At 36.4% G+C, this 20,548-nt stretch overlaps 2 protein-coding genes across 2 annotated transcripts in view; both read right to left on the bottom strand.

The window, feature by feature from the left end:
• LOC109229273 (peroxisome biogenesis protein 22) overlaps positions 1-7,428 on the bottom strand; it is a 10,175-nt gene extending 2,747 nt beyond the window's left edge. The window contains exons 1-6 of the mRNA XM_019394660.1: positions 7,105-7,428; positions 3,515-3,751; positions 3,383-3,430; positions 2,330-2,386; positions 2,152-2,253; positions 1,008-1,073 (exon numbers count right to left, since the gene is read on the bottom strand). Of these exons, the coding sequence (XP_019250205.1) occupies positions 1,008-1,073; positions 2,152-2,253; positions 2,330-2,386; positions 3,383-3,430; positions 3,515-3,751; positions 7,105-7,191 (597 nt within the window). The 5' untranslated portion in view covers positions 7,192-7,428. The remainder of the gene's footprint in view (positions 1-1,007; positions 1,074-2,151; positions 2,254-2,329; positions 2,387-3,382; positions 3,431-3,514; positions 3,752-7,104) is intronic.
• On the bottom strand, positions 14,069-15,788 carry LOC109229271 (cyclin-U1-1). The gene is made up of 2 exons (XM_019394657.1): positions 15,324-15,788; positions 14,069-14,494 (listed from the first exon to the last, which is right to left on the bottom strand). Exons 1-2 carry the CDS (start codon positions 15,749-15,751, stop codon positions 14,212-14,214), a joined length of 711 nt encoding a protein of 236 aa, XP_019250202.1. The 5' UTR covers positions 15,752-15,788; the 3' UTR covers positions 14,069-14,211.

Here is a 20,548-nt window from a genome sequence, read left to right as displayed (position 1 = left end):
AACCAAAAAAAGGGGGGGGGCAAAATCTGAGCTTCTTTTAACTATTAATATGGTAAAAGTTGTGAGACTTCCTTTTCTTTTGCTTCCTCCTAGCTGCAAACCAACATATTCACATGAGTAATGGTATGTACCTGCCAACCAAGGATGTCAAATGAACTCTGTTGACAATCATTTATTAGGTTATGGCGCCTTAACTTTTGCATTAGAAGTTAATATGGCATCTGAGCCAATAGCCATCAATTACTATTCAGATGATTCAATTTGCAAATATTCAATCCTCACTCACACATAGACGGACACATTTTCTTCTTAGTAACCAATTCTACATATTCCCTTGCATTTAAAATGTAGTATCTGCAAACTCGGTGGATAATGGACCCATCCATCTATCCATCTCCACTTAAATACTTGCCATATGTCTACGGTTGGTTTTGAACTCGTGACCTGCACCTAACCCACACATCATACACTGCGCTCGTATCACTAGACCAAAGCCCTATGGGCCATCTGGAGTGTATTTCAATTTCATGTTAATTCATATTCTTCTTGCACTTACTCTGTAAAGTTTAACTCACAGTAGTCCACTAAATAGTTTTAAGAGAAACACCACATAAGATGAATGTGTGACATACCATCATCAACATTTTTAAGAGAATTCATTTACATTCATGGGATTCTGTTATTCTTTCTTTCTTTTTGTTTTCATTTTTCATTTTTTTTGGTGGATCATAAAGGGATTTCATCATTCTTGGATTTCAGGTTACATGTCTGCCTAGCTAGAAAAAGATCCCTCAGATGAAAAAGGAAACGGGAACAGGAAAAATAGATTGTGACCAGCCAAACAAAACTGGAAAAAAGTTCACCTATCCACACCATAGATTAAACGTCGATGAGCTCAGGTTATTAGAGAAAGAACATACATTCACAAGCAACTATGCATCCCTAAATGTGAAGCAAACAGTTGGAAAAGGGAACAAGTCGAAGGTTAAAAGCTATTTAGCTGCTACCTTGTCTTTGACCAGGCCGCCAGATGTAAATACTCCAGCATTTTCTAAAGCCAGGAGGACCTTTCTCTGCACATATTAGCTCATACCATGAATATGTACAGAAATAAACAATGTAAATGTTCAATTCATCATACAAAGCATTTACACATTCTGAAATAATGTCCACATGTTTAAGAATTTGTGGCTGCTAAAATGAAAAGGTGGCTAGCAAGCATAGTGCACGATATACAACCCAACATGAATTTAAGCTTTTGCTTGAGGAAATCCTAGAAAAGGAACATAAATCTTAAAATTCCAGTTTGAGGATTCATGCAAGTTCAACAAAGCAAAATACTGAAAGTCACAACGTACTGTACCTGCTAATTGGAAAAACTTAAGTTGTGCATCCCCAAATAGAGTTTGCGTTCTGGTTCTCCTTTTAGGATTTCTCTAAGTCTCATTCTTAAGAATTTGGTCTATGTTTTTGTAAGGTTTCCACTTTTTGGGTATGCTTCTTGTATACGGGCTTGTTTTCGCCCTTATTAATGAAATTTATTACCTTATCAAAAAAAAAAAAATGGTCCATGTTCCAAACTCCGAGCAGACATAGAAAAATTGCATGACCAGGAATTTGCAAATGAGAAATCCCAAAAGGAAAGCCAAATACAATGCCATCTCAGAGTCAACTGGCTCTGACTCCAATCTTGCACGCTGCTTCATGGTAGGGCACTTAGGCAAGAACAAAATGGTCTCAAGTTTGAGCTCTAGAAAATAAATTTATGAAAATTAACAAAGACCAATAAGTGAAGTCTTTGCCACTATAAAGGCACGGCAGGATGATTCTAGGTTTGATCTAGACCATTGTCGAACTGTAGTCTTTTTTATCTTGCTGAAAGAAACTAAATGCATCTCTTCAGATTTTCAATTTAGGATGACTTTAGAGAGCTAAGTTGCTCTGTGCAAAAAGCTAATGAATCATGCCCACAAAAGTTGGTAACCCCCCCCCCCCCCAAAATTTTTTCTGGAAAAAGGACATAAAATTGCATCTCTAATCTCTCCATAACATTATTCTCTCTGAAACAGGCAACCAGGATATAATAAGAGTTTGCATCAGTAACAATCAGAAATTAACAAATAGAATATATACAAAAGAGTGAGCACTTACTTCACTTTCATCATCAAGAACTCTTTCCATGAGATAAAGGTCACAAAATTTGGTGATTTCGAGCAACACTTCAAGCACAGAGGATCGTACAGTAGCTTGTTGCTGTCAAGACAAAGTATAAACAATGTCAACAGCATCTATACACCGGTCCATAATCAATACCTGAAATAATAATTACCTGAAGCTCCTCTGGGTTAGTTTCCTCCAAGATCACTCCAAGCAACCTACATGTCACCTGTAATTAAAAACCATATCCAAATCACGTGTCTTATCGGTGCTGCCATCCAGAAAGCCATTAGAATCCACCATTACCAAACAAATTATTAAGAAAGATTTTTATCTACTTAAGCTTGAAAAGAAGTCCTGGATTGATTCTTTCTCCAAAAATTAGGTCGAATAATATATGGTTCTCTTCAAATCGAGGTACAGACCAATCCTACCACATACTTCAAGATGTAACAGGAGCAGATTCGCTACTAATATAAGCATTCTTATCAATGTTCCTATAAGGGCACAAAAAGATAAAGGATGACACAGAACAGTCCATAACCCTTCCCCCAACTTCCAAGAATCTGGGTTGTCATGGGGAAAAAATTTAATTAGTTCGGCAATTCAACAACATTTCAGAATTCCGCTACTACAGTCTTGAAGATTCCTGTTAAACATTAAGTCCCACTGGACTTCCTCTCCTTGGAACCTCAAAGACTGTTGGAATGTCATCTCCTCCTTGCATAAATTTACAGATGCTCGAAAGCGAAGTCTCCGTATTTTTCCAGCATCACATGTGTCCCCAAAAATTGACCCTGCTCCCTTCCTCTACCTTGAGAGTGATGTCACCTCTAAGTCCTTCCCACCCGTTCGAAATGTTTCTCTACAGGCCGCACCCGAAAGGGAGTGTGATGTTTTAGTCCTCCAGCCGTTCCCCCTCCACAATCCCATATTTCTTTGCTATTTTTTTAGAATGTGCTCCTCAATCCCGACTCTCTCTTTAATCCATATTGTGTATGTTACATAAAAAATCTGTCATCACCAATCCATCATAAGCAAGCAAAACCTGGATTTCCAATAGAGTAATGTATTCTCACCTGTATGCCATCTGAAAAGGCTGGATGCATTAAATAATTTCGAATACATTTTTTTATTTATTTGTGGATACAAAAGAAGGAATGCAATATGAGGTACTCAATCCAATCACTTAATACATAACAATAGAAGAAATGAAGAAATATACCTTCCTCCCTTCACTCAACCTTTGCCTAACTATCTGCCCAAGTGTTGGCTGCAAAAAGACAAGGAAAAGTCAGTTATACACCAATTACAATTGGTTAATACTGCGGCATTGTGGAGAACAGTTGCTATCTACCTTTACTGGCTGAAAGAACTCATCAATAACATTTTGAGCATTTGAATCGTCAGAAGAAGGGGTAACTCCTGAAGTTGCTACATTTGTACTTGAATGATTTCTTACACCAGAACTACTAGACGTAGCAGCTTGTCGCTTTGGAAGCCTCCTTTGTGGGCCACTAGGTGATCTCCACAGTCTCCAGGTGAAAACTACTGCAAATGCAAGACCTGCTATAGCCCCTACGGATCTTGAATCCTGCATTTACCAAATAGCTCTTACCATCATATTACAGAAAAAAGCAGTACAATATTTCGATAGATCCTTCATGTGATGAAGGAACAGACCAACCTATTCAAAATGCTAGGAGAAGAGTATATTATATGTTATACAGCAACTTATATCCAGAAAGTCTTTATTTGCAAAAAATAGGGAAATAACAGATTATTGGATTGGGGAGAACACAAATTGTGAAGTTAACACCCATAGCCTTCCCCAGCTCCGCAAGTGGTGTGAATGATTTGGGCACCCACACTTTAGAAGTGTTGCCTTTCTGCATCCTATGTTACATGCACTGCCTTCGAGAATGCTGCAAGATGTATGAACGATTTGGCGAGTCACACTTTGAAAAGTGTAGCTTAGAATTAAAACTCTTTATGCCATTTGATTTGTAACTTGCTTAATTGACCCTTCAATATCTATCATTTTTATTTCATTTAATTATGATGTTCAATCTGAGAATTGCAAAAGAATGCACTTAACAGGGAAACCACGACCCAAAAGAAAAAGGACAATTGAAACGGTCCAGGAAAAAAGAAACTTCGGAAAGATAAATAGGGGCCATCCATATTGGCCCAAACCAAAATTTCATAATATTATTGCAGAACTGAAGTTCTATACTTTTGCAATTGAAAATGGAAAATAAAAATCAACTAAACTGTGAGAATGCATGGGAGAAAAATCTATTTATTACCAATGATACAATGAGCCTTATATATAATACATATTCTAACCTACTACATATGGGCCTAGGACATATTCTACTCCTACTACATATGAGACTAGGACATATTTAAACATAACTATCTAATACTCCCCCTCAAGCCGGTGCATACAAATCATATGTACCGAGCTTGTTACATATGTAACTAATACGAGGACTAGTGAGGGACTTGGTGAAAATATTTGCAAGCTGACCATTCGACATACAAGGCCACTAGTCTCCCCCTGAGCAACAAAACCGGTTGGTTGTTGATGCCGAAAAGTCTCCGGAAAAATTTGAAAATAGTGAGACTATGCCGAATTCCACCCTACAAAATAGATTCTAAAACACAACTAGAAAACAAAAACTTTTTTTGGAAATTACTGTTCATGCCGAGAAATCACTATTCACGCAGGAAAAGTGCATTGTTCACGTCGGAAAAATAAGTTGTCAGAATTTGATGTAATTTATATGGGTAGGCTCGGAATCATTGGACGAGTAGGTTGTCCGCAAGAAGTTTTGTCAAAAAGTGGCCGGAGTGGCTCACACGCGCCAGAAAAGTTATTGCAGCTCGTCGACCGGAGCGATTGACTGGGGTTTTGTCGCCTGACTTCTCCGAACAAGATGGTAATGTTAGTTTTCGCACAACACTTACCGATGAGGAGATAATGCAAATCAATCTTGAGTCGTCAACAGAAAAGACGCGCGGTGACTGACTTTTCTATTTTGATGGGACTGGATTTCTGGGATTTGGTCGCACAAGGATTTCTAATATGATGGTGGCACTGGTATAAGCACAGTACCATTGTAGCAGTGATGAGCCCCAGGAACAAGACGAAGTTGCCGGAAAATTGCACGGCGATGAGATCTTTCTTCCCGAATGTCGCTGGAATGACGCACAGCGATAATTTTCTCACTGAAGCTCTGATACCATGTGAGAATGCACGGGAGAAAAATCTATTTATTAACAATGATACAATGAGACCTACATACAATACATATTCTACCCTACCATGTGAGAATGCATGGGAGAAAAATCTATTTATTAACAATGATACAATGAGACCTACATACAATACATATTCTACCCTATTACATATGGGACTAGGACATATTCTACTCCTACTACATATGGGACTAGGACATATTTACACATAACTATCTGACATGAACATACTAGAGAGTCCTCGTTGACTGACATCATTCTCTGGGTTACCTCAGGATATGGTAATTAAATAGATAACGGAAACAAGAAGTTATTTGCAATCTGATGAACAGACAAAGCTACAATAAATATCATAGTCAAGAAAATAGTTGGTAATCATAACTTCACCCAATCTCTTAATCTGTGAGACTAAAACTAGAAACCAGCAATGTTATTAGATAAGCCCGTGTTTCTCAGTTTTTTCTTTTCCTCCTTTTTTATAACCGGGAAATTCCCAAGGGCCAGTGACGCACGATTGGAAACCCGAGTCTCTCACTTTTTCCCCTCACTTGTTTTTCTCCTCCACCCTCAGCTTCGGCAGCTTAAACTGCCTTTAGCAGCTACTAGAATCATAATCTTTGCATCCAAATCAGCCTGGCCAGCATCAAGGTCATTGCGGAAGGTTAATTAAATTGCCAGAACGCAAGTAGCGGAGAGGTTATGCATAGGGATATAATGAGTCATGAAGATAAAGAAAGAACGGATTTGGCATTTGAAAGAACTGCTTAAACATGAGAACGTGTGAAGATGAACAAGAAATAGTACTGTAGAGAACAACGTGAGACAAGAACCGGAAGAAGAGAAGACAATGGAAAGACCAATAGTCGCGGAGAAAAAAACACAAAATTAAAGAAAAACAAACACCCATCAAATAATGAAATGCATTTTATTTTTTGAAAACAAACTGGGAGAAAGCTTTAAGTCTTTAACCAGAAATCACAACTTAGCAGTAAGAATAGAAAGCAGTATTAGTACCAAGAATAGGGAACAAGTTTTCACTAGACATTTTCAAGCTTAATCAATTTAGAAACTTGGGGACTACATTTAACCAAGATTTTTTCTTTAGTTAACTAGAAATCTCCACAGGCGACTAGCGTACGGTATGAAATAATGAGTCTGCTCCTCTACCCTTCTCCACTTAACTACCAACCCTTTGGCTCCTAAACTCTATGAACAGGTCGCTTTCCAAATCTACATCAGTCTAAGCTTGAAATGACAAACGACCTTATCGCAATTATACAGTAACTTAATATTACTCCTATAACATTTGAGCTACTATTGTTAGAGATATTTGATCATAATCATCTCTTCATCATTTCAAAATTAACCCTTCGTAATCTGAATTCCCCAATTCAAGCGTCTATTAACTCATAGAATAAGACAGGCACACTCCTCACGCTGGTCCTAAATACTAAGTAGTACTTCTCATCCAAAAGAGACAATACTACGTTAAGCAAAACAGAACTTCAGTGACCTAACTAGCACATTCCAGATAGAATTTCTGAACTTTATAGAAATCAAAGATAAATAACTAGATTTCAAGCATATTAAAACCTTACATTTTATCAATTAAAATTATTCAGTGCTTAAATCACAAGGAAAACATATTAAAATTGGAGAGAGGGAAAGAGAAAGAGGAAGAACCAGAGAGTCGAGGAGATTAGAAATCTTGACGGTCAAGAAAGCGCCGAATCGCTTGATGAGCTGAAGGAAATCGTCTTTATCAGCCATGTTTTATTGTACTGGTAATTATTACTATATCAATTCAGCAAATTTGTTCCTCGTCGTCGTCGGGGTGAGCTTTCCGATGATAAATGAATCAAGCTTTCAGCTTTTCCGGTGGTCTCTACCGTGACTTTGCAGTCCAAGTTTTGATCGAAAGCGGTGAAATATGAAATTGACAGCCCTCCAGGTAAACTAAAAAGCAAAAAGACACAACCTTCGAGGAGAATGGGGATAGCATATTCTCTTTTTAGTTTCTTTTTATTTTCCCGAAAATAAAAGAAAACAGATAAAGGGTGTGTTTGGTACTTGGAAAATATTTTCCCAAAAATGTTTTGATTGACTTAAATATTTTGTAAAATATTTTACTCATCAACTCGTTTTCCAAAACACTTTTTAACATTTTTCACCCTATTTTCCCTGCCCACCAATCCACCCCCACTCATCCCACCCTTGCCCTAACCCCACCCCTCCCCCTAACCCTCACCCTAAATAAAAATATTATTAATGGTATTTTTTTTTCATATTATAGATAGAGTACTTTTTTTTCATTAGAGTATTTTTCTTTTCATGATATAAAAAAGTATTTTTTTCATTTTAACAAAAAGTATTTTCTTTTCATGATGTAAAAAAGTTTTCTTTTCTTTCAACAAAAAATGACATAATAAAAAACATTTTCTTTCATTTCAACAAAAAAAAGTATTTTCTTTTCATGATTTAGAAAAAGTATTTCTTTCATTTCAACAAGACTATTTTCTTTTCATGATGTAGAAAAAATATTTTCTTTCATTTCAACAAAATAAGTACTTTATTTTACAAACACTAAAAATATTTTTTGGAAAAAGAAATTCACTCACCAACCAAACAAAAAAAAGAGTTATAAAACCACTTATTTTTCATAAAAAACATTTCCTAGGAAAACATTTTCCATGGAAAATATTTTCCTTCGTACCAAACACACCCAAAGTACCTTCTTATTTTCTCTCTCTATCTCTCCCCTTATAATAAAGAAAAGTGTACCATGTATTATGAGTAAAAACTTTTTGTAAATCACATAAATACTATTAAGAAAAGTGTCGTGAATTGTAATTTTTTTTTAAGTGAAGTAATATAATTTCCTAAAAATAATATATATAATTCTGTTTAGCTAATTCTATAAAGAAATAAATATTACGCCACAGAAGTCCAAGCATAGTAAGTATAATATATTAATTTGTATTAACAATGCTTACAACAACATTTCAGTTTGTCTATTTTTTTTAGGAAACAACTTAAAATGGTAAGTCTAAACGTAATTTTCAAATACCCTTTTCAACTTAACTTTAATTTTCAAACTAAGAATATGCTTTAGCTTTACCTATTACTTCATTCACTGTAAATAGTTTTATTATTATATATGCATATTGTTGTAAAGAAATAGTACATAATTGAAGGGTAAGACATAAGAGAATATGTCAATATTACAATAATATGGACATCAATAAATAATTGTTTGAATTATAATATTCTTAGTTTTGTAGATAAATTCACGTCTGCAACAAGATATATGAAAAGGGATCGGCTGGCACGCCGCCATGGTAATATTTGAAATGGGATCGGGTTGCATGCCTGCAACAAGAAAGAGATGAAAGTGCATACTGTGTTTGTTTCTCTTATTCTTGTTAGCATTTGAATTTTGGTTTCTTTACATTCCCCTCTGGTATTCTGTTGTTATCTAATACTCCCCGCAGCATGCTTTTCCCCTCCCATCTTTAACTGTAAATATCTGCCTTTATTTTCCGCTGTATATGATTTAAATGCACAAGTTTATTTGGTAGTCTGGTCCTAGCCTCGTCACTACTTCGCCGAGGTTAGGCTAGGCACTTACCAGCACATGGGGTCGGTTGTGCTGATACTACACTCTGCACTGTGTGCAGATCCTAGTGTTGCAGTCNGCAAAGACAAAATAACATGTTGTCAAGTATTTTCACGTTGAAAGCAGTAAATTCAGTATTGAAAGAAAGGTAAAGACATAAAAGAAAGGAAAAGAAAAAGAAGTTAGTTCGCGTAATGAGAGAAAAAAGCAAATAAAGAGATAAGGATTGGGGAAAGACATAATATAGCAAAATTAAAAGTTTGGAACAAGTGAACATGATAAAGGGAAATACATGTGGTAATCAAATTAAACAAGAGCTGCATATGAGTGCATATAAAAGGGGAAACAGGGGAAAGGATGTGCATGTAGCAATAAAAGGGAAAATGGGAGCGGGAGATTCAAGTAACATAAAAATAACAAGACACGCTTATTAGAGAAGACTAATTCACAAAGATCAAGTTCGTAATTGTAAGAGCCTGAAATTCCCCAGCAGAGACGCCATATTGGTGCGCCCCTTTTTCTCGTGAAATCGGGTTTCGACACGTGACAACTCTTTTAAGGAAGGCTTTTAAAAGAGAGTCTCCACCTAATGATTTTAAGGTGCATTAGGGCACCTATTTCGCACATAACTCTGTTTGACCAGTTTGTTTCACCAAAGATCGGGTAAGGGCTCGAAATTACCTCGAACAGAAGGTGTTAGGAACTCTTCGAGGTCCACAGCTGTTGGTCCCGGCCGAACTCAATTATATGAATTAGTCTATATGATCAAAGCTAGGAGATAAGGAATTATTAAACATGAATGAATAATTGTTAGACAAATGGGAAGGGGGGGTCCTAAGTTTTTTATCCTAAATGATCACCCCGTGCAACATAAAAAATACTTCGTAACTCCCTCGAGATGGGGTGTTACTCATATTATTCAGCGGGCACAAACTATCATCTCCTGCTACCCAATTACTATCTTTAAGTTTTTACCTAAAGCGCACTAGTCAATTCTAAGCCGTGTCCTAAGTGTGCATTAACCGTCACATGCCTATGATCCAGGAGGCATTTGGACCTCTATTTCAGGGTGGTTCCAGACCTTAACTTAGGTTGCTCTAAAAAGGGAAAATGCTAAGCGACAGACAAGAACCACTAGGAATTTCAAATAGGAACAAGTATAGTCTCAAATTAGCCTCCGCATTTAGACAACAAATGCACGCAAGTCTGATTAACAAAACAGTTGCTGATTTTAAACAATTAAGAATGCACAGGATTTCTATATGAATTTGGATTTAATGGGCGGATAGTTATATGCAAAAGCCATTATACTTTCCAAAACCTATATGATTTGCCTACCGATTTTAAACATAAGGGAATTAAACCTATAGGCATGATGTCTAGGTGTTTTACGCGATAATAAAATCTAGCAACCACAGAAACATATCCAGAAGTATCTTTTTAATCTTATAAGCTTGTTTTCTAGTGAGAACAATAACACACTGTTTGGAGACTCTTGAATAAACAGGCAGAAATTAGGTTGATTAAAACTTATAGGCATGCTTTCTACAATTCATTCCAATTTTAGATCCTATAGACATGATTTCTATAATTTGTAAACAAAACGGCATGTGAATGCGGTTTCTGCACACACATTGAATTTACAATTTTCTATATGCATGGTTTCTAACACACGATAACCGAACATGCAATAGCACATTTTAGCTTAGTGATGAGCCAATAGGCAGGATTTCTACCCATTTTAGTGCAAGTATAGGATAAAAACTCTTCCCCAGTTTTTACTAATACCCCAAATTGTTATAACAAATAATTATTACAGACTAGAATTAATGTAGCAAATTACCGAATAAGTATAACTAAAGGGAGCCTACAGCAGGCCCAGATGCACTTGGACAGGCTAGGTCTTCAACCCACAACATCTCAAAAATTAATGCTCATAGATACAAAATAACCAGTTGTTGAGTGATTCACCCATATATCAAAGCTGAGCATACATAACCCAAGTCCCAAGTGTGTCAGAGATCCCAAGGGCTTCAAGTACCCAGGACAGTGCTCACACTAGGGAAGTTCACAGAGATCATTTAGAGGAGGGACTAGAGACCAAGTTCTAGTGTGTCAGAGTTCACAAGGGCCTCTCATGGACCCGAAGTAGTGCTCACACTAGGGAGGGGTCAAAGGACAGAATTAGAATAGCCCTGGCTTTCAGCCGGCTAAGAAGAGAACTTAAGTAAGAGGTGAAAGAGAAAAGACTAAAGTTGAGGGACAGGAATTGAGGGGTTTAAACAAACACGACAAAGTTGAACATATTATGCAAATAGTTGACCAAATCGCATAATTTAAAAGCCACACATGGATTAAAAAGATAAAAGCGAATTAAAGAGAAAGAAGATACCATCTCCTTTATGCAAAGCAATTAGATTCCCATATTACCTCGTCATACTCCATAAGAGAAGGAATTTGAGTTAATTAGACGTCCATGTGGGATTAGTAATCTTAAATATTAGGGTTTTCTAGTTCAGAGAAGGAAAGTTTAATAACAAAATTTTTAGCTATCTAATATATAAATATAAGAAAAATTTAAATTATAATTTTATCCAATAAAAACTCTAATTTAAAAGGGTAAAAAGATAAACGATATTTCGCTAAGAGCCTTGTGCTTTTAATATAGCATAGATAGATAGATAGATATAGATAGATATAGATTTCCAACATTTAACTATTTTTAAAACGGTGCTACTATAGTTATTTTGATTGTACCTTGAATAATTTGAAGTATGTGGCACTTTTTCACTTGTATACATCTTGAATAACTTTTCCACTAAAATTTTAAATGCATGATTTTTTTTTTTAATTTAGTGTTACTTTTTTTGAGATTCGAACCTTAATTTCTCGGACTCTAATTGTTCGATGCTAGACAGCAAACCCAAGGTCAAATTAAATATTTTTATCTTTTAGCACCATTTGCAAACATTTTTACATTTTCAAATGCTAAGACTATAATCTATATATAATACTTTTTATTTTTTTCTATTTATTATGAAAATTTTGAGAAATCAATGCTCAAATTTGCTATGAAATTTGTTAATATTATACGACCTCACCAATCTTTTTATAGGAGGAGCATTTGAAAATAGAATACAAGAGATTTTTGTAGGATAATTTTTTAAGCTAAATTGTAAAAGGTTATGCTTTTATTGTTGGACAGGTTAGATTTTAAAATAGAGATCTTAAGTAGATATATGATGGTAGTTTAAAATGAGAAAATCACATGATAAAATAACTGTCATCAAATACGTGAAAAAAATAATAGAAAAGTCCTGACAGTGGAGCTTAGAAAAGTCTTGGCCTTCTTAAAAATGTGAAATTCAAAATTCATTTTTCACGCATTTCCAATTTACGAAAGCATAATATCCTTTAAGCAATTTGTTAATAAGATGTAAGATTTAGTTTCATTAGCCCTTTCCCTACCCCATCCCACCCAAAACAAGTAACACTCTATTTGGATTATTGTTCCCCATCATTTTATAATGTATTGTATTGTATCGTATTGTATCGTTTTAGGAATACAATGTTTGGATAGATTGTATTATTTGTTATTGTCAAATAATGCTTTGCTGTTTGGTTTGACTGTATTATACTGCAATATAACTGATAAGTTTACTAAAATACCATCAATTGTTTATATATTAAATTTATCAAAAATTATGCATAAAAATAATTTTAAAAAACAAAACAGAAGAAGGCAAAACACCTTAAGAAAGCAAAACAAAGGAGTGAGACAGAAGAAGGCAAAAACAAAGGAGCACATCTAATTAGAATTGAGTTAAAAGCAAATTAGGAGAAAAAATAAAAGAGAAGGCGGCAAAACTCCTTTAAGGTTGGCGGCAGAAGTTCTGGAAAAAATAAAGTAGGTTATAGGTTGGAGATTTGGAGTTAAAATAGCAAAAAAAGCTAAAAGATAAAATATAATTGTGGAGTAATAAGTTAGGGCATAATTGGAAAGAAAAATAGGAAATAATCCCACCACACCAAATCGATTGTTTGAAAAAAGGGGACTTTTTATTGTTTCGGAATAATGGATTTAACAATACAATACAACCAATTTTAATGAAACAATCAAAACAAATATTATTTTAGGATAACAATACAATATGATACAAAGCTGTAAGTGTCAATACTTGATAGGTGCAAAAGAGAATGTGCACAAAATAATACTATAAGAAAATCGGCTATTTTAATAAAGAAAAAGAAAAAAAGAAAAGAAGAAGAAGGAGGAGGAGGAGGAGGAGGAGGAGGAGGTAAGAGTTTATGGCTATTGTAGTCTATTTTAATTATATTTAACCAGAAAGAATATTTGATAATCCAAGTCAAACAGGCCATTAATTAGCATAACAAACCCTACTATATGCAATTAGTAACCGCGCTGTTGATGTCTAAGCTCTTATCGAAGTCTTGCAATTATTACTCCCTCCGGTTCAAAATAAGTGATTTTTTGGATTTTATTCACACAGATTAAGAAATCTACCTTTTAATATTAATTAGCAATGGTATTGACCATATTAACCTTTACTATCTCACATAAACACTCCTAACACATATTCCAACACTATTTACTCCAAGGACAATGTAGGAAAAAAATAATTAATTCTTTCTTGAAATCTGGCAAAATCACTTATTTTGAACCACAAGAAAAAGGCCAAAAAATCACTTATTTTGAACCGGAGGGAGTAGTTTATTACTATGAATTTATATTAAGATGAAATCTCAAAGAAATTCTATGCATGATAACACACACATATTTTACATCATCAAGTTAAATTGACTCAATAACATATAACTTCTCATAACAAGCTTAATAAACTAGATCAAATTTTGATTAATAACATGCTATAGTCAGTTAAATTACACTGTTTATGTAAAATTGTTTACACTGCAACTATATGTAACTTAAACCTCTTTTCAAAAATTAAATAAAAAACAATAGGAATCATATATATATCTTTTCTTTTCCTTTTTGTAAACTTATATATGTGATGGGAAGAATCATTCAATTGTGTTGTATGTGCATGCAATAGGCTTTGTCCTAATGCGCAAAACTCATATTCTACAAATTAAGCTGTCGCACTGCGACAGTAACACAAATGTTAAGTTACAAGGATATAGGAGAGGTGAAATCAGTCTGGCAATTGGGATGGTGAAGAAGTCTGAGTATCCTCGACTGAAATTTCAGTGGCATCATCAACAGTACTACTGCTATTAATAATTACTGGCCTTTCAATCTTGAGTCTTGGTCCATTGCTCAACATTTCCTTCTCCAAATACTGGCAATAACTTTCGAAAACTCGCGAACTCACATTAACTCCAAAATCTAACAAGAAAAGTAGTTCCAATTCTAGCTTGTTCAATTCTGCATTTGTTACTCCTCCAACCCGGGCATAGAATGCGTTGTTGTAGTGTCTGATGTACGTACATTATAACAGCAAAAATATCAGGAAATAATTAATGGTCTACGAGTGATTGTTCCAACTTGAATTTCACTTCTTTTCAATAAGTTATCATAGGCTATTCAATACTCCTTCTATCGCATTTTATTTGGCATACTTTCCTTTTTAATTTATCCCAAGAAAAATGATATATTTCTATATTTAAAAATAATTTAACTTTTTTGACCATAACTTTCAACCATCTTTTCTTCTTTCTTAAATCATGTCCGGTCAAACAACGTCATATAAAATAAAACGGAGGGAGTAGGTACTATTTTGTACACTTATAAGTTTACCTTTTGTTTCTACACAATATAATTTTACCTGGTATCCAAATTAGCTTGTCATTCCACTTTCCACACACACATACACTCTATATTTAAGTAGTTACTACACAATATAATTTTACCTGGTATCCAAAGTAGCACGTATTGAATATTATAAACTATGTACAATAATAGTATAAAAGTAAATTAAACCTTTTATAGTTACCTCTACTATTTATTCCAAATTACCAATTAGCACGTGAAATAGTAATGAATAATTACTTTTTAAAGTGTCGTAACTGCGTAAATATATATTTCTTACATTAAATATTATTGAGAGAGAAAATTAATACTTGTAGTATGAAAACTTGTTACATCATCAACATAAACAAAACCTTTTATAGTATATACTTAAGTAGTATTTATTCTAAATTACCAATTAGCACGTGAAATAGTTATGAATAATTACATTTTAAAGTGTCGTAACTGTGTAAATACACCTTACATTGAATATTATTGAGAGAAAAGAATACTTACGCATCGTCAAGCATTTTGGAAGCAACCATGACAGAGGTGACAAGCAGCCTATGAACATTAAGAGAAACGAGAAGAGAATCAGGATACTTATGCCCCAATCTGTCAATATACACATATCCCACCACAAAACAAGACGGGCTGCAATTTGTATACTTGTATAACCTCTCCAAATACTTTGGTATACTTATACTCGGCGCTCTCACCCCATGAAACGCATTAAAGTTCTTCCCCAACACCGAGCCGCCTTCGCCGCCGTTGCTGGCGAGTCCATTATCGTGGTGGTCGAGCATCAGCTGGTCATTTCGTGCAACCAACTTTTCGAGAACGTAGGATAAGATGGTTAGGACCCTGGGAGTGGTGGTGTCGATGGCGGTGCTCGGCGGCTCTGGCCGGCGGTGGAACTCGTCGCTGCCGCCCTCGTCCAGCATCTAAACCGCGTACTGTTTCATGAGGAAATTTCATGACTGCGGCTTTGGTTGTTTAATTGGATAGTATTCGATCCCGCGTTATCTTGTTGAGTTGTTTCCATCGCGGGGTGTTGGACACGTGTCACTGAATAAGACAATACTTAGGATGTGTATCATTCATTAGTAAATGCACCTCAAAATAGAAGATGTAGAAGTAGTCGTGGATATGGTTGTCATAGTATCTTGGGTTGCAGTAACTTTTTTATTACAAGTTCTCATTTTAGTTCTAATGTGGTAAAATGTATCCTCTAATGTCCTCTTCAGGAGTTGACGATGATTAGAGAGAGAAGATTAACCAAGTTGCACTTAAACTGGGTAAAAACTTACCCGCATCGGATATTTACACCAAACCAATAGATATATGGCATGTGTCTTGCATATGAAATTCAATCATTTAACCATGGTAACTTATATGTATTCACATCTAATGAAATTAATTAACCATAGTGAGTTAATATAGTTTGGTGTAAACACTCGGTGTGAGTAAGTATTTACCCTTAAACTGAGACGTACTACATGCTGCTTAATCTAATTTACTATTTTCCTTTTAAATATATAAAACTAGGGAATTTGCACGCTTCGCGCGGTTATAAACCACACCCAAAATATTTAGAAATGATTTTTAATTTATAGAATTAGTTGAGATATAATAGATAATTTCTGTACCAAATATATATATATATATATATATATATATATATATATATATATATATGTATTGATAAATTACAATTTATAAAAATAAATACTTTTGGTAAGAATTAGAGCTCACACTAACTGCATATTTTATTTTCGATATTCAATAAAAGTAAAATAAAGAAAAAATTTCACTTATACTAATATGGTGTTTCGGGGAGGTTAATACATTCTTTCCCTCTTTATTCCTTAGACTGTACTCTACCCTTTATTATTAAGTTCTATCTTCTTTTTTTTTTTTCAATTTTCACCATCTTTCCTACTATCATTTCCTATATTATATTTGTGTCTTCCTTCTTTTCTTTTTTCTCACAATCATATAGTTACTCTAGGAAAAAACTTTTGCTCCCTTTTTCATGCCAAAATTTTCTACAAAATTTCAAATGTTTTTTTTTTCTATTTTAATATTCCCATAAATTAAGAGAAATAATAAGAGACACAGCATTCTAGATTTCTTCTGCCTGCTTACACCCAACTTACATTTCTCTCTTTTCCTTTGATACTTATGAACAAACAATTTTGCTATGTTACCCTTCAAGCATGAAGATTCTAAAGTTCAAGATCGGCTTTTAATTATTTCAATGATTCTGAATGTAACGATCCGACTGGTCGTTTTGAACAATTGCATCCGGTTCGGCAGTTTGAGTTCAAGAACAGCTTCACATTATGTATATCGACTTGTGTGCAGGGTTGGATTCAGTTTTCGGATGAATCGGAGTCGAATTGGAAAGAAGGAATATAATCCTGGAAGCTTAAGCGGAGAGAATTTGACCGGAATTTGACTTTTGAGTAAACGGCTCCGGAATGACTTTTGAGTAAACGGCCTGGGAGAATGGCCTCTACTAACAGAATCCCTGCCTCCAGACGAGGCACCACTGAATCTGCCAGAATGACGAGGCCTCTTGTCATACCCCTGACCGCTCCCCTGAGCTAGAACCATCTCAACCCGCGTGGCCATATTGGCCGCATCCTGAAAAGAAATCTCGCTCCCTGTCTCCTTAGCAATCTGCAATCTAATAGGCTGAGCGAGTCCCTCAATAAACCTCCTCACCCTCTCTCTCTCTCTCGGTGGGGAGTATCAGAAGAGTATGACGACCCAAATTAATAAACCTCGTCTCGTACTGGGTGACAGTCATAAAACCTTGCTGAAGACGCTCGAACCGCCTGTGGTACTCCTCTCTCTAAGTGACCGGAAGGAACTTCTCGAGGAATAGCTGCGAGAACTGGTCCCAAGTCAAAGCAGGCGACCCAGCTGGTCTCTCCAAACAATAATCCCTCCACCATATTTTGGCGGAACCTGACAGGCGAAAAGCAGCAAAGTCGACCCCATTGGTCTCCACTATCCCCATGTTCCGTAGAACCTCATGACAGCTGTCCAAATAGTCCTGGGGATCCTCTAAGGATGTAACGCCATAGGTAGTAGTGAAGAGCTTGGTGAACCTGTCCAATGTCCAGAAAGCATCTGAAGACATAGCAGACGCATCACCCATCTGAGCTACAACACCCGGTGGAACTACCCAACTGGCTGAGCTGTTTGAGTCTAAAACTGGGGAGCTATATGCTCTGGAGTGCGAGTAGCGGGGGTCTGTGCTCCTCCCCCAGCCTGAGAGACGGCTGGTGCCACAGGAAGTATGCCTGCCTGAGTGACACTCTCCATAAGGCCCAGTAGATGGACCATAGCATCCTGGAGTACCGGGGTAGCGATGAACCCCTCTGGAACCTGAGCTGGGCCCGCTGGAACGGTCTGGGCTGGAGCCTCATCATCAAACTCTACCCGAGGCTCCACCGCTGGTGCTGCTGCTCTGGGCTGAGCCCTGCCCCTGCCTCAGCCTCTAGCACGGCCTCGGCCTCATCCTCTACCCCTCGTAGGAGCTGCCGCTGGGGGCTCGAGCTGCTGATCAGCTGATGAAGCGGTACGTGTTCTCGCCATCTGCGAAAGAACAGAGTAGAAGTTCAATTAGCATTGAGAAATCAAACCGCACGACAGAGATGAATATAAGTGAAATTGTTCCTAACTCTGTAGCCTCTAGGGGATAAGCACAGACGTCTCTGTACCGATCCCTCAGACTCTACTAAGCTTGTTCGTGAATTGTGAGACCTAAGCAATCTAGAGCTCTGATACAACCTTGTCACGACCCGAATATCCCAGCATCGAGGTCGTCATGGCATCTAACATTGTACTCACTAGGCAAGCCAACGTCACAAATTATTTCACCTTTTTCTTTTATCTTTTAACAATTTACATGTTAACAAAAGTAATCAGCGGAATAAAAACGGAAGATCAGAATTTAACAGATTAATACTAATAACGAAGCCGTAATAAATCTCCACCCAAAACTGGTGTCACAATTCACGGACGGTCTACGAATACTACAAACATTGGTCGGAACAAAGAAATATACATATGTTTGTAAAGTAGATAAATAGAAAAGAAATAGGATAGAAGGGGACGCCAGGGCCTGCGGACGCCTGCAGGACTACCTTGGGTCTCCACTGGACTAAAGGCACCCACCCAAGCTCTACTCACAAGGTCCGACACCGAGATCTGCACAAAAAGTGCAGAGTGTAGTATCAGTACAATGTACCCATGTACTGGTAAGTGTCGAGCATAACCTCGGCGAAGTAGTGATGGGGCTAGGACAAGGCAACCAACATAAACCTGTGCAGTTATATACTATCTAACAGAATAAAAATTATAGAAGCTAAACAGAAATTAACGGGAAGGGGCAACATGCTATGGGGATTATTAGAATAAGGAATCACATAAATAATGGAAATAAAACAATTAATGCACTTGATACGATAACAGCGAAATAATCACAGCAGACAGAAAATGCACGACATCACCCTTCGTGCTTTTACTCTCAATCCTCACCATGAAATCAATAACAAAAATGTGCACGGCAGTACCCTTCGTGCTTTATCACTCTTCCTCACCATATGAATAATAGAAATGCGCACGGCATCACTCTTCGTGCTTTATCTCTCTTCCTCACCATATGCATCAATATAAATATAAACGTGCACGGTATCACCCTTCGTGCTTTATCGCTCTTTCCTCACCATATGCATAAGTATGGATGTGCACGGCATCACCCTTCATGCTTTATCACTCTTTCCTCACCCAACAGTAGAAACAATAACATCCCGGCAAGGGAATCAACTATAACCAATCTTGTTTCAACAGTTAACTTCACAAAATAAGTCTCAACTTGAGTCAACACTCAACAATTACCCAATAACAAGAAAATATAACCAAACTTGTTCAACACGAAGAGTACCAGCATAAGCATGAACAATAAATGATAAGAGACACAATGATTACAAGTATAAGCTCATTTTCATGTTATGACCCAACAACAACGTATAGGTACTCGTCACCACACCTATACGTCGTACCCAACAATTAAACACGTAGCAAGTAAGACAACAACACCTATTCCCTCAAGCTAAGGTTAGACCAAACACTTACCTCAAGCCAACGGGTATTTCAAAGCTCAACCACCGCTTTACCTCTCGATTCCACCACCAATTTACTCGCATCTAGCCATAATTAACTTAATAACATCAATAAATGCTAAATAAACCAATTCCAATACACAATTATAGATTTCCCAACATTTTCCCCAAAAAGTCAAAAATCGACCACGAGCCCGCTTGGTCAAAACTCGAAGTTCGGACAAAAACCCGATTACTCATTCACCCCCGAGCTCGGATATACAATTGGTTTCGGAATTCGACCTCAAATTGAGGTCCAAATCCCCCAATTCGAAATTCCTAAATTCTACCCAAGAACACCCAATTTTCTATGAAAAACCCTAGATTTTGAGATGAAATCATGTAAAAAGATGAAATAGATTGAAGAAAATGAGTTAGAAATCACTTACCTATGATTTGGAGAAGTTTGGGTCTTTGAAAAATCGCCTAGGGATGCTTAGGGTTTGAAAATTTGAGAAGTGAAGTGGAAATCCCGTTGATCAGGTGCACATGTCGCAATTGCGACCTGAGCTTCGCACTTGAGAAGCTCGCAAATGCAAAGGTCCATTGCAAAGCGACAACCAT

Source organism: Nicotiana attenuata, chromosome 7 (genome assembly GCF_001879085.1).
Source record: "Nicotiana attenuata strain UT chromosome 7, NIATTr2, whole genome shotgun sequence".
NCBI classification, from domain to species: Eukaryota; Viridiplantae; Streptophyta; class Magnoliopsida; order Solanales; family Solanaceae; genus Nicotiana; species Nicotiana attenuata.
The sequence above is the reverse complement of the archived record's forward strand: the minus strand, read 5'-3'. Positions and strand labels throughout refer to the sequence as shown.

Coding starts and splice junctions, on each gene's coding strand:
- LOC109229271 (XM_019394657.1), bottom strand. CDS start 15,751: ATGCTGGACGAGGGCGGCAGCGACGAGTTCCACCGCCGGCCAGAGCCG. Junction 14,495..15,323: donor TCCAAAATGCTTGACGATGC/GTAAGTATTCTT, acceptor TACGTACATCAG/ACACTACAACAACGCATTCT.